The sequence below is a fragment of the Podarcis vaucheri genome, assembly GCF_965113315.1.
Source record: "Podarcis vaucheri genome assembly, chromosome: 4".
NCBI classification, from domain to species: Eukaryota; Metazoa; Chordata; class Lepidosauria; order Squamata; family Lacertidae; genus Podarcis; species Podarcis vaucheri.
Window position 1 is genome coordinate 104,743,344 of NC_138762.1, and position 14,804 is coordinate 104,758,147.

Genomic DNA, 14,804 nt, shown 5'->3' on the forward strand with positions numbered 1-14,804 from the left:
AATTCTTGCCACTGAGGAATGAAAACAGGCGGTCTGAAATGGAGTGGAGTGAATTGATGGAGTAGGTGTGCCTTCATCCATAATGGTGCCCTCAAAACTATGTAAGGAGAAGGTATTTACTTCATTTAAACTGAATTTATTCTCCATTTTTAATGAAAGTTTCTCAGGAACTAGAAGGTTCAGATCTTCTTACCTTCTCAGACCTTATGTTGGTTACTCTGTGGCATATGGATTGATTGATATGGTAAAAGAGTTTCTGTATCTTCAAATAAGACAATTTCCATTTGCTTTTGATTTTTAAATGAAAAATCCTACACCTAAGATATCCCTGTTCAGTCTCAATCCCTAAAATAAAGGCATGTGCTCTATTTCAGTTCCTTACAAGCACGATTCTTAAAGGCCTGTCAGATCTCATTGCCTTTGAGACATTAAAAACTTACTGAAGTGCCACATCTTAGGCTAATGGGCAACTTTTAGTTGGGCTGCCACCACCTTTGCAGATTAGCTTGAAAACACTGTGCATTATTCTAGCATCACTGCTAGACTGCCCTGAACTCTGCTCCAGGCCCAGCCAAGATACTAGTGCATTTTATTTTGAGAGTTGGCAACCCCAGCTTCTAGTCATTTCTAAGTCTGCACTGCTTCTTGTTATTTTGTTTTCGTTTTATGAGATTGTCCGGCATCTGTACGCATGTTCTAGGGAACTTGGGTTGGGTCAGTTGCGGTAAATGAAAAGCTCCCGTTTTGCAGAGTCATTCTAGACCGTGGGGTTGACTTTGGAAAGTTAAGCACTGGCATATTTTTTATCTAGGTGAGTAGACCTTTTCACTTTATATATTTACTTACTGAAAGGGACATGGGTAGCCGCTGAGCCTCTTAGGCTTGCTGATCATAAGGTTGGCAGTTTTAATCTGCGCGACGGGGTGAGCTCCCATTGCTTTGTCCCAGTTCCTGCCAGCCTAGCAGTTCAGGAGCATACCAGCGCGAGTAGATAAACAAGTACCACAGCGGCAGGGAGGCCCTTTACTTTTACCTTTCACCTTATTTACTTACCAGCCATTTGTGTTTTCAAGGTTGGTGATGTGAAAGGAACAGTGTTATGCATTTTCCAGGCTAGCGGTGTTTAGACATTAATTCAGCCAAAGGACCATTGCCTCACATTCTGTGTTAAGCTGTGGATTAGCAGGACTGAAGGGAAAAGCAACAACAAAAGCTCCTGGTGATAGAAAGATTACGATTATTTAGCTCTATTACTTGCAATCGCAGGCACGGACATGTCCTTTCAGTAATTCTGAATTGTCGCATTGTTACAATTAACTGTGTCCATGTAGCTAAAAATTGGACTAAATTTAAAGGATGAGGATGTGTTAAATGGTTCTGGGGTTATTTATCAGTTTCTGACTGTATTGTATAACTGAAATGCAGGGTGTGTGTGTGTGTGTGTGTGTGTGTGTGTGTGTGTCTAATTACGCTTATTGGTGATATCTTTTGTACCTCTGTTGTTGAAACATTTCTGCTGTGCGCATATATGCCCACAATATCAGGAAGACTGATCCAGCCCCAAACACCCACTTCATTGCATGGGCAGCTGCACATGAGTACAAAGCAGGTGGGGGAATTGCCTGTGTAACCTTGTCACAGACCTACAAGGAGGAAGGTACACCCTGACCCAGAAAGAATATGAGGGTGACCCTGCAGAGAGGTGAAACCCTCAGCCTGCAGCAAAATAGGCACAGGATGTTGGGCATTCAGGGCAGGTATACAAGAGTGACGAATGGTGTGGCCTGTGCAATTCCCTCACCAGAAAACTCAAGTGGCTCCCTCTTTGTTGAAAGGGAAAACTTCCTTGTTCCAACAGGATTTGGGGAACTGACTGCTTTTAATGAAGGGCGAATGCCGTGCTCTTTTTATTGTAATTATTGGTGTGGTTTTTATACACTTTTATATAGAATTGTATAGGGACGCGGGTGGTGCTGTGGGTTAAACCACAGCGCCTAGGACTTGCTGATCAGAAGGTCGGCGGTTCGAATCCCTGCGACGGGGTGAGTTCCCATTGCTCGGTCCCAGCTCCTGCCAACCTAGCAGTTCGAAAGCCTGTCAAAGTGCAAGCAGATAAATAGGTAAACGGCGTTTCCGTGTGCTGCTCTGGTTCGCCAGAAGCGGCTTAGTCATGCTGGCCACATGACCCAGAAGCTGTACGCCGGCTCCCTTGGCTAGTAAAGTGAGACGAGTGCCGCAACTCCAGAGTCGGCCACGACTGGACCTAATGGTCAGGGGTCCCTTTACCTTTATATAGAATTGTAGAGTTGGAAGGGACCCCAAGGGTCTTTTAGTCCAACACCCTGCAATACAACAATCACGGCTAAAGCATCTCTGGCAGATGGCCACCTGTTCCAAGGAAGGAGACCCCCCACCTTTGTCCAAACCTCTTTTAAAACTCTTCATAGTTTTACATAGCTTTAATTCTGTCAATGTTTAATTGGTCTTTAATGAGCATTTTCTCCATGTTTTTAGCAGTTTTTATTTTTAGATGTATGATACCTTAAGTTTTGTCGGATAATAATAATAATAATAATAATAATAGCCTGTCCATGCATTAGAAAGAAAAGTTGAAACACTGGAAAGTGTGCCAAAAAAGGAAAGTCCATTAAGGCTTGACATCAACATAAACAAACAAACTGTAGCACCAGATAGAGACTATGTTTCTGCGCATGCAGTAGTGAGCGGGTCATGATGATGTTCACCATCCTTTGGAGTTTGTCTTTTAGATGCTTATGGACTCGCACATATGTACAGCTGCTCTGCTACTGGTAGGTGTTATATAATCCCCAAGGAACTATCCACATTTATGACTAAATTATTTTTACTATACCTTAAACAAGGCCTCGTATTGAAAGCTAAATTCAAGGTGCTGACATGTTTTGATGCACATGGACGAGGTTTGCATGTTATTCTGGGATGTAAGCCGCCAGAGAACTTTTATATTACAGTTTGACATACAAATCCCAGAAATAAATGCTTATTCAGAAGAAGACTTGATGAAGGCAATTAGGCATTTCCCCTATCTGATACCCTGTGCAAACTTATTTGGAATTAAGTCCCAATGAATTCAAGGAAACATGGACAGAATCATCCTAAGCCTTCCCTTTTGGAAGTGATCCAGTTCTTTGTTTCCATACAGATTGGTAAATGCATCACTACACATTTTAAGGAAACGTGGCTTGAAAAGATCAGTACACAAGATTCATTGTCAGCAAGTAGCATTTCTCTCTTTCAAAAGTTGACCTTTGCTGGTTTTTTTAAATTTTATTTTAAAGATATATCTGTGCTTTTTTATCTTTTAAAAGCATGCATTTTTGGTTAAGAAATTGAAGATAATTTCTTTGTCCTACTTCTAGGCTGGGGAGGTTCAGATAAAAAAGAATTCCTGTCTTAAAAGTCACACATGGCTGTAATTTAAGTTTTTTTTTTAACCTTCTTGTCCGTAACAGTTGAAAGAAACCTTCAATGAAACTTTATTAACTAGACCAATGCCTGAGGCTATAAAGGTTCATTTATTACCAGTTTCTTGGCTGTTTTTCTTCTTCTATTTTTCGGTTAAACTCATAGCGTAAGATAATACTTCACAAAATTAAACCTTTGACCTTCTGTAGAGTTAAGTCGCCTTTGATTAGATAAAGTAACAATTTATGGTCCAGCTTGAGGTTGCACATGAAATGAATAATGCAACAGACTGAATGAGGACTGAAAATCTATTGCTTTTGAAGAGATGACTGTTAAAAAGAAATCTACACTCTTAATTGAATTGTTTTGATTCTGTACGCACATCTGCAATATTTCAGACTCTTCATAGAAAATGTAGTCTTTTATTTGGTGGTTTCTGTATATTATATGTAGTTAAAATCTGAGTAAACTTAGTAAACTCCATTGAATCTAATCAGAACACAAGATCCTGCTGAAAATATGTAGTAGGTGTTTTGTTATTTTAAGCAATTGGATATGTTCCTTTAGACTTTTTAAAATAAAAAAGTGAAAATGAGTGCCATTGATTTTCAGTGCTATTTTCTTACTTCATAATTACCTTTAGGATTGCAGCCTAGCACCGTAATTCTGTGCTTTTATTCAGAAGCAAGCCCACCGAGTCCAATAATCCTTAGTACCAAGAAAGTGTACATAAGATTACAGCCTGAGATTTTAAAAAAGCAGGGATGCTACAAAAGAAACCCAGGAGCAGCAAATAAGCATCCCTACAACAGAAGATCAGTGTAAGAACATCTCATCATGAACCACTGTGACAATCAATAGGGTGTAATTAATAGAAAGGCCTTAAGGGTAGCATATTGGATAGAGAGAAATATGGGATTTGCAAAGTATATATTGAATGGATTAACTCATGTAATTGACAGGGTAGGGCCTTCTTTGTGGTGGTGCTTTGCTTGTGGAACCCTCTGCCCTTGGAAGTGAGTTGAACATCACTGGTGCTGAGTTGCCATCATTTGCTAAAGAGTAATCTATTTACTCAGGCCTTTGGGACAGCTTGGTGCTTGTGCTAGGCTATTTATATTCATTTACTTGCTGCTGGACTGTTAGTATGGTATGTAAATTTTGATTTTAATGTTTTATTGATTGTAATGCAGGGCTTCCTAAATTGTGTTCTATGAGCTTCATTCACATGGTCTGGTATGTCCACACTAATTGCACTTTTATCGCTTCTTTTATTTCTTATATTGTATTTTATTGTATGACGATTTGCTTTCCGTGAGAATGCAAATTGTAACAATAATATACAATCTAAGAAATAAAAGAAGCAATAAAGATGCAATAAAAAAATCATACAGCATCAAGCACACCACATTACAACAGGTAAAAGTAACACTTAAGTGGTTCACCATGACCATAAGCAATTTTAAAGTGGTCAATGGGAAAAAGTTTGAGATCCATTATTATAATGGTATGGTTGTATTTTATTGTTTCATGATGTACTGTAAACGGCTGTAGGTTGTTTTGATGAAGAGCAGTCAAGTAAATCATGCAAATGGATAAATATACCGACAGTGCAATCCTAGGCTTGCCATATGTCATTAAAATTCCTGACATGTCCTGGTTTTCGGGTGTAAAAATGGTGCTGGGGAAATGGGATGTATGGCAGTGCGATGGAAAAAGCAGTAGAAACAGCTCAAAGAAGCTCAACAATTTTGAGGACTTCCTACAAAAAGTTCAACAACTTTGCGAGTGTCATGAATTTTACTATGCAGCCCTATGTAGGTGTACTCAGAAGTTACATATACTGAATTCCTTGGGGCTATGGAAATATGCATAAGATTTCAGCCTAAGCAAATTTGACAATGGGAAGAAAAATGTTCTTAATCTTTAAGAGGTTTACATACTTCTAAAAATGGAAGTATAAGTTATTAATTTCCATGAAAGTGAATTTATCTTAATATTGATTTGAAAGCAAAGCAAATTGTTTTTAAAATATTTTAAACCTATCAACTTCGATCCAAAGAAAGTTAGTCATGTTGAAATTGCATGGGTTTTTTATTTCTTCTGTATTGCATACAACTTTCTTCTGAAACACACATAGATACATATGTGTCATCATCTGCTTTCGAAAGCAAAATTATTTTGTCTTCTATGGCCTATTTAGATCGTCATTACACAGGGACTATATGGATCCTGAGTTGAATATGAGGTCTCTAGAAGGGGTTTTCAAAGAAAAAAAAAGAATTAGTTCTATTTGAATTGTGAAATAATACTGTTATTTCGAAGTAAGTGACATCAAAATCAATTGGACTTGTTGCTATGACTAAATTACCAAGTAGCAACCTGACGAGCTGACTCTGTCCTTTAAAAACTCTGGTTATAGTGGATGCAATTGCTGCAGTAATAGTTTGGTGAGTTATATTGGCTTTTATCCCACCTCCTACCCCCAAATTGGCATTCTCATGCCTAGCCATCCCTTAGCCCTGTGCCCATTCTTCTGCCCTGCCTGCTGCGAGACAAAATTAAAACTACTTGCTGCAGCAGGTGGGGCAGAAAATTAGGTAAAGCATCTGACGAAGGAACAGGGTTGAAAAATACTAGATATTCTTTAGCTGCTTTGGGGCTTTTAAAGAGGCTGGATTTCCTCAATGAATATCTGGCAATCATTGAGCAGTTCCATACATTTAGTAACTACTACTACTACTACTACTACTACTACTACTACTTATTATTTAAACCCTGCCCATCTGGCTGGGTATCCCCAGGAAAAAATTCATTTCTTTGCACAGGGGAGTTTATAGCATCCAGACGAAAAGTTTTCGATTTTGCTTCAACCATGCGCAAATTACAATAATCAGAAGAGATGAAACCAGCAAGCTCCACTTTCCAACAGTTCACCCCTCCCTGCAAAGTAGGGATGTTCTTGTGATTTGCATTTTCGTTTTAAATAAAGCACCCCACCCACCCCTTCCCCTATTGCTCATTGGTATCATCTTTACTCCACTTCCAATATGCTATATTATATTCGCTAGTTCTGTGACCAGCTATCTCACAGGCGGTTTTAAGTACTCTTTATTTAGTCCACTTGTCCTAACTACATGTTACATTCACTCAAGAAATGTTAATGAAGCACCTGCATCCTAAAGATTAGTGACAGCTATCAGAAAACAGCCTGTTCTTAGTAAATCAGAACAGTTTAAGCAGATGGGCTGGACTATAACAGTGAAAGCAACACAAATAGTGCAAAAAGTAGCAGTGGAATTTAACCACGACCACCACCACGATTTTCACCCTGCACCTTCAGCCTCATTAAGGATGTGGCTTGACAGGGCTCCCTAGGTGGCTAACTGCAGACTGTGGCATCATCACTGAGAATGGCTTTCCCTGAGCCCTATGGAATATAGAATAGAATCATAGAATCATAGAATACATACTTACTTCAAAGTAAGTACATACTTCAAAGAGATTCATTGGGGAGGAGGCGTTCCCACAGATGCATTCTTCAGAAAGTCATTATCTTTGTTTCTGGAGATTTTTGTTGGAAGTGAACTTTAGTCGCCAAAACAAAATATTAAAGAAAACCGAACATTATCCCTTTTCAAACTTGGTAAATTAGAATCTCAGCACTGAGCCTTCCTAGATGTGTGAGGGAAGAGAAAATTGTTCTGCTGGATAGCACTGTGGTGAAGAAGGGGATTTGTTAGAAGAGCTCATTCAGTGTGTGTTTCTTTAGGTTTTCAGTGTCTGGCTGAGGTTAAGAGCTGAGTTTCTGCTAAGACTTGAAGAGCTTTGAATTGAGTTATAATTCAGGCTCACCCTGCTCTTACAAGACACCTTGAACAGACTTTTCCCGAGGAGTCTATAGGAACTGTCAGCAGTAGGGAAGATTACTTCAGAACCACGATTGTTGAATTGAACTTTACTTTTTGATGTTTTGCTTTTTGAATTAAATTGTTGGACAAGATTAATTGTACACAGTGAGAGCTTTAAATGAATAGCCGTGTTAAAGCATTAAACTTCTAAGTATGTCACATGGGGGGAAAAGCTGGGAGGTTTAATGAATAAATGCATTTAATGCATAAAATGCCTCAGCTAATTTTTTAATTCCTCTACTAACGGTCTTTATTAAAGAAAAAGAAAAAAGCACATCGCCCTGTACTTTATTCATCCTTCTGTGGTGGTTGCGGAAATTTCATATTCCTGTGTCTTGCTAATCTCCTGGTTCCACAGAAGTAAACAATAGATTTCATAAATTAAAAATACGCGCTTCAGAACATGCTTCTAAAGATAAAAAACAAGGCTGTAAACATTTATGACTGAAACAAACTAGATTGTTCAAATACTGCCATGATGTATCATGTATATCAATATGGCACTGATATCAGTTAGAATGCAAACAAGGTTTTAAATGATGTGCCCCTTCATTTCAGCTGGAGAATCCACTTTACGCCATCTGCCTATCAGATGGTTAGGAACCAGGACTGCGTATTAATGCCACATGTTCGATTTTTCCTCCCTCTTGTAATGGTTAGATTCATATTGCTAATAGCTGTGCAGGAGCACTGTCGATGAAATTTGTGTGACGCTGGAGTGATGAGATATTTATAAAGTGGCCTGTCTCACTGAATAATCAGCAGGAAGAATGCCAGACATAAACAGCTTATCAATTTTGGAATATTAATGATAACTGCTGCCTGCAACTGTAATAGGCTGACTTTTCTCTCTCTTTTTTACACACTTGTTTACAATTCTTTGGAACAAATGCTAGGAGAAAACAAGAAATACTTTTTAAAAAATTCAGAGTAGTTATTGGGCTTATCTTAAAATTGCTCTCATATATTGATTTTTCCATCTAATATAATTAATGGCAAGCAGCACTTATCCAAATGACCTAGAGAACATGAAAAACACAATATGAGTTTGAATAAAAACCGGGGTAATGATTACCTAGTGCACAATCCACAACTTGCCTTTTGTTCCATGCTGGTGTGCTTTTATAGAACTCCTCTATTCCAAATCCAGAAGCTTTGCAACTGGTTGGGCTAGTTACAGTTCCTTCGCTTCAGTTCCGCACTACAAGTGCTGCAGTCCTGTATCATCTGACTATCGAAGCCACACCTGCCAGCCGCATTAGTGTCACAGGACGGCAAATGATTAGTGGGCCATATGGTTTATGGATCTCAGAATTGGCTCGGATTTGCCAGATGTATAGGCTAGCAGTACATCCTCCTCTTGCTTTGTGGTGCAACACAGTTGTGGGCTGGGCTGTGTTACAAACTGCTCTGACTATATGTTACGTACAGGGTTCAACACATTATGAGTGGCATTGGTGGCCAACCAAAATGTTGCCCTTTCCGGGACATACCCCTGGCATCATGCTGTATCTTTGAGTCTCAGTGACAAACAGAAGCGCCTTTTCCGTTCACCTCTAACTCAGAGCGGGAGTTCTTGGGCTCCAGGACATGTTTGTGCAGGGCCTTCCTTTCTGATTCTTCCTCACCGTACAGCACGCAGTGCCTGAAAATCAGCTCTTAATAGTTGGGGGCTTCCAGAGTGGGCTTCAGTGTGATATGAAGGGCTACATTTGGAAAGAGAAAATCGCAATCTTATTAGTTAGCAGCAGAAGAACTTTCCACTCAAAGAGTAGAAGACACTTTGGATCCTAGGCACAACATAGACATTTCTCCACACTTGCGTTACTATAGCCATTAAGAGATGGCCAAAACAAGACTGTCTTACAGTGGTAATTTAGTTTTTGTTATTGGCAGAGATTTAGAGGAAGAGTATGATACAAATGAGGAAAAACCACCAAAAACACCTCCTTTGGGGACCCTGCTGTTAGTGAATGGATGGCCGCATTGAAAAAGGTGCACTTAAAGGTTGCAATGAAGCATAAATAAGAAAGTGGTATTGGAGACAGGTATAGCCCAAGCAAATAACTTGGTTTGTGCACAAGTTACAGAATCAAATTTATTTTCGTAACGTGTCTCGTGCCTGAGAACAAAATCAGAATTCTTACTGTGTTTCTTGGTTTAGAACTAGCATGCACTCTCTTAAGGTAATGAGCCAAAGCTTACATCCACCACTGAGTGGATAAAAACACAAGTTTGACAGCTTTACTAACAGGACTTGACAGAAAAACCATTCCCAGCTTGCAATCTTCTGGACTTTTAAGTTTATTTGGTTACATTTTGGACAGCTGACTTCTTCTTTTTAAAACTCATGCCTTCATTGAGAATTTGGTATTGTAAACAAATTTGGAAGAAAATGTAGCACACCAAATTGTGTATTGCTGAATTTTCTTCTTAGTAACTTAGTCAATTCCTTTTGGTGGCGGATGATGCGAGAAGAGTATCAATTTCAATGGAAAGTTGGTAGAAGTTAATTTAGTTCCATTCCTGTCTCTTTTTAGGTCTGACAGCTGCAGCTGCTGCAGCAGCAGCTGCCACCAATGCAGCCATTGCAGAAGCAATGAAGGTGAAAAAAATTAAATTAGAAGCTATGTCGAACTATCACGCCAGTAATAATCAGCACGGAGCAGAGTCTGAGAATGGGGATCTGAATTCTAGTGTGGGTAAGTTTCCGATCTAAAATAGAATTCTTATATAAGTAATACCATAATAGATAACAATACTGATTCTCACATTATTTGTTTTTGCTACTATTGTAAGAATATTACTTTTGCATGTGGTTCTTTGCTGACCCGTTATTATATTATTTAAAAGAAAAACATTTGGATGGTGACTTTTCATTGTTAAAATCTAGGTAGGGTTATATGAAACAGAAAAATATCACAGTATCCCACTGTCCTACCGGAAGTAAACACTCAACAGCCCAACCCCAGCCGAGTTAAGTAGAGAAATATTTGGTGCAAGGTTGTTTTGGTCTTGATGAATTCAACTGGACCAATGAAATGCAGGCATTAGGCTGCACAGTCTGGTGGGTATTTCAGTCTTCCATTACAAGTGCTGAAAGAGGAATAACGAACACATTAAACAAAGTTTGGAAATACTGGGTTGGATCCAGATGTAGGCATCCCCAGAGTGGACCTAAGCTTGACTAAGTCTGGATCCAACCCATTGTGTATTGAATTTTCATGGATAAATTCCTAAATGATAACTTCTGCCCCCACCATATGTTAAATATTTGGAACCATTAGCACGACTCTGTCTAATAAGATGCAGGGTTAACATGATGTGTTTACACATGTCGTAAATTTCCTTTGCTAAAATATACTTAAAATTATGGTAGCTTTTAAGGTCATTCCATTGTAATGGCTCCCTTCTGCTCTCTGAGATAAATGTAAGTAAGTGAACTGAAAGCGGAGTTTTAGTGCTGTTAACCATTGTACATGGCAGAGGTCGCGTAGACATAAAGCAGACATGACAATCTAATATATTCCTCTTTTTGTATTCTGCAAATTTTTGAGGTTATTCTTAAGGATGACAACTTGACAACTTTTTTGTTCTGAATCTTCCTGTACATATTTATTATTTAACCCATGCCCAAGAACAAAAGGAACAAATGTGCACATGTCAGCAGATTCCGAGGCCAGTTTTCCCTTCCTTTTTCTGTTAATGTTTCAGCAAATGGGGGTGGGGTGGCCCGGGGGGGGGGGGTTTGAGGAGCTACAGGTACACTTAGGAAAACTGTTTCGGGAATGGCGAAGATAGATAGGAACACAGAAGTTTAATGGTCACCACTAAAAGTGGTTTCAAAGGAGGGTATGTGCTGGTGGGTGGGGCAAGGAAGACACACGGCAAAGAAACAAGAATAGTATTCATGGCTGAATGAAATGAGCAGGGATTGGTTGCAAGAAGCACAGTACACGCCATATATTTTTTAAAGGGGGAGAATGGGTAGATGCTGCCTTTAAGCAATTGAGAAAAGGAGAGGTATGAAGAACGTCTTCTATTTTTTAACATGTAGCGTGACAAAAGTAAAATGACTTGTTCAAAATGACAGGTTTAGTAGGGCTTGATTACTTTTTGAGGCTATTTTGATTCTAGTAGGAAATATAAAAGGCATTATTGAGGGTGCCATTTCTTGCCAGCGCTGCATAGTATTTTGATTAAATGTTAAGCTCTCTTTTACTTTCTTTCCTATCTCAAAAAGACATCCATGTTGAGGGTTTTGTAATACATAAATATGGCCATTTAATTAAGTGATAATTCATTTAAAAGGCAGGCAATTGCTCAAAAAGAATTGGTTGACGATCCTAATATTTAGAGATTTTAAGAATGGAACTAAAACTCCAGCATGCTTTCTGCAAGTCTCAATTTCCTTCATTTCTGGACTTGCCTTTATTTTTCTGAATTAGTTATCACACAGACACACATATACACGTGCAAGTGTGGCTGATACTTTGGTACTGGTGTTTAAAGTTTCATGCATTTCTGTCCCTATAAACCTGGGTCTGAGGCACAATGAACAGAGTTTTGTTAATAACCTTGGTCTAAATAGCCCCAGGATGAGGTGAGAAGAATGATGACATTGGATTAGGGATCCATCATCTCACTTATCCTCACTTTGGTTCTGGGTTCTGGTTAGCTAAATGATCCTGAACCTGGAACTACAAGCTGGGACAATCGGATGTGCTTCCACCTTGTCCCTTCAGCATGAAGCTGGAGATGAGTGTTAGAAATGTGTGGGGTGCCCTCTGCACTCAAGGGGCGTGGTGAACCCAGAACACCCCTTGGGAGCCCCGGCCGGCCAGCCTTCTGGTCTGTGTGACCAAGTTGCACATCAGGCCTCTGCTCCACTGGCTCTGAGCTGTTTGGGGAGGGGGTTGATTTCTCCTATCCCCCCAGCTCCAAGCTTAGCGCTCGAAAGAGCAGCCGGGGATTTCCACCCTGAGATGGTGCTGCCCTTCTGAGCATCAGAATACCTTGCCGCCTGGAGGAGAAAGGGGGGTGGGTCCTGGTGACAACAAATGTTTCCAGCCAAAATATTGTCAACTCGGAAAATTAGAATATTGTGGAAAAGTTCATTTATTTCAGTAATTCAACTTAAAAGGTGAAACTAATATATGAGATAGACTCATGACATGCAAGGTCATATCATACATTAGTTTCACCGTTTAAGTTGAATTACTGAAATGAATGAATTTTTCCACAATATTCTAATTTTCCGAGTTTCACCTGTACATCTCTGCCTCCACATATTTTTCCATTTGTAATGTAGAACAGAACAGTATTTTTGATAGTACCTGGCCTTTGCCTCTGCACTACACTTCCTTTTGTCAACTGTTCAAGTGATTTGGAGCCTGCCCAGTCCACATTTCTCATGCATCAAACGTATCTAAACCCAAACGCACTGCATGCTTAATCCACATCCATCACTCTTCTCGGATCGGCTTGCACTTTTTTTTTTTTTTTTTGCTTCTGCTTGGAACTTCTGGGATGAGGATGTTTCTGTCACCATGATACAGCTTGCCCCACCCCCCTTGCAGCCCTAAGAATACAAACTAATAATAGAACCAGATCAATCAGTGCTTAACAATGAGACTCTTTTAACGACCCATTGTCACAGTAAACAATGAGAGATCTAGAGGAACCATTATTCTGCACAGTGTCAATGGCACCTGCATTGAACACCCCCCAAAAAAACAACAACAACAGGATAGGGTTTAAAATAAGCTGTACAAATGTCATTGCTAGCTTATTTGGAAGCCCTGTTTACAGTACAGTTAGATTTTGATGTTCATATCAATGTGGTTTTTTTTACCCTTGAATCTCTATATTAGAACCATTGAGCATAGTATTCAGATGGCAGTATTTGTATATGGTCTTGTGGAGAGATTAGTAGTTGTGCAAACACAGGAATGATGGGTTTGTTGCATAAGAGCCAACTCCAGGAGGTGGCGGGGGGCCAAACACCCCACAGAGTCAATGAGCAAAGCCAGAGAGAGGCAGGCAGCCAGTCTTTGTGGCGCTGTCTCCAAGAGAAGCAGTTCCGCTCCACCCTCCACCGTCACCCTTTGGGAGGGGGCGGATGCAGAAGCAGCATGTTTCTGCCTCCAAGTCCAAGCCCCTCCCCATGGAAAAGGGTGCCTTGCTGGCGACAGAGTGCAGAGCTGAACTGTCACTCTGTCTGCTGCAGCCACAGAAAGAGGGACAGTTCAGCTCTGCACACCGCCAGCGATTGAGGCACCCTTTCCCAGTAGGGAGAGGTTGGACACAGAGGCAGAGTCTCTTTGCCTCCGAGTCGGAGCCCCTCTCCATGGAAAAGGGTGTCTTGCTGGCTGTGGAGAGGAGGAGGAAGAGGAGCCCGCCTCCAAATCGTGCCGCAACATGCAGGTGTGTGCATGTGACGTTGCACATCCGTGCCACAGTGGTGGGCCTCCATAATCCTGAGGGCGAGATGGTGCTCCTGGTGTATTGTAGGGCACATAATATTCCCTGTGCCTGGCCAGAGACCCCACATTGTCTGAGCATACCCCTGCAAACGTGCCCAAGCATCCTTCAAAACATTCAGGGGTTCCACAGCAGACAAATCGGTGTGAAAAGTGTTCCCTGAACATAAAATGCTTTGAAACAGTGGCTTAGTTCAGTAACCACCCATAACAGCTTCAAGTCTATCCATACATACAAATTCAAATGTTTAGCATGTTACTTCTTTAGCAAACGAGGAGGAGCACGTTGCAGTTCCTCTAGACATCAGCAAAACAAAGAAAAACAGATAAGGAGAGTTCTTGGAGGAGCAAAGTCTGGTGGGAGATCTGTTTATTTATTTAAATTTATATACTGCCCTTCATCTGAAGATCTCAGGGAAATTTGCAGCATAAAAACACAAAATAAAAATACAAAATACACAATAAGAACAAAAACAAACCCACAACCCCACCCCCAAACACATTGTGGGATAGAAGGCCTGGTTGAAGAGGAGCATTTTTTCCTGGCACCTAAAGATGCATAATGAAGGTGATAGGTGAGCCTTCCTGGGGAGAGAATTCCACAAACAGGAAGCCATTTCTCTGTCCTCAGGTACCCAGGGCATTCTAAACTTGCACTGCCTTCTCCACTTTGATCTTGGATGCTTTTCTCAGACAGTAAACCTGAAGTTGGAGTACTTTGGTATTTTATTTTAGGTACAGCCCTTACTGTAGGTACTCTAAAATAACCATAATCACTATGATCATAGCAGCAACAGGGGATAAGTCACCAAATAAAATGATCTGAAGGAGGTAAACTACAATAAAAACTAATCATTTATTACTTCTCTTACCTCCCCACTTTTTCTTGCAGCCTTTTAAGCTTTGGGAAACAGGAAATCCACATGGAGGGCTCCAAGTGTGGCTTAAATAAAATATATAGCCGCAA

General features: G+C 40.2%; 1 protein-coding gene across 9 annotated transcripts in view; it reads left to right on the forward strand.

The window, feature by feature from the left end:
* DACH1 (dachshund family transcription factor 1) overlaps positions 1-14,804 on the forward strand; it is a 346,322-nt gene that overhangs the window by 159,586 nt on the left and 171,932 nt on the right. For 8 of the 9 annotated variants that reach the window (XM_082221410.1, XM_082221406.1, XM_082221407.1 and 5 more), the window contains exon 3: positions 9,896-10,057. The exons of the other annotated variant lie outside the window; for it this stretch is intronic. In XM_082221410.1, the coding sequence (XP_082077536.1) occupies positions 9,896-10,057 (162 nt within the window). The remainder of the gene's footprint in view (positions 1-9,895; positions 10,058-14,804) is intronic. 9 annotated transcript variants of the gene reach the window in all.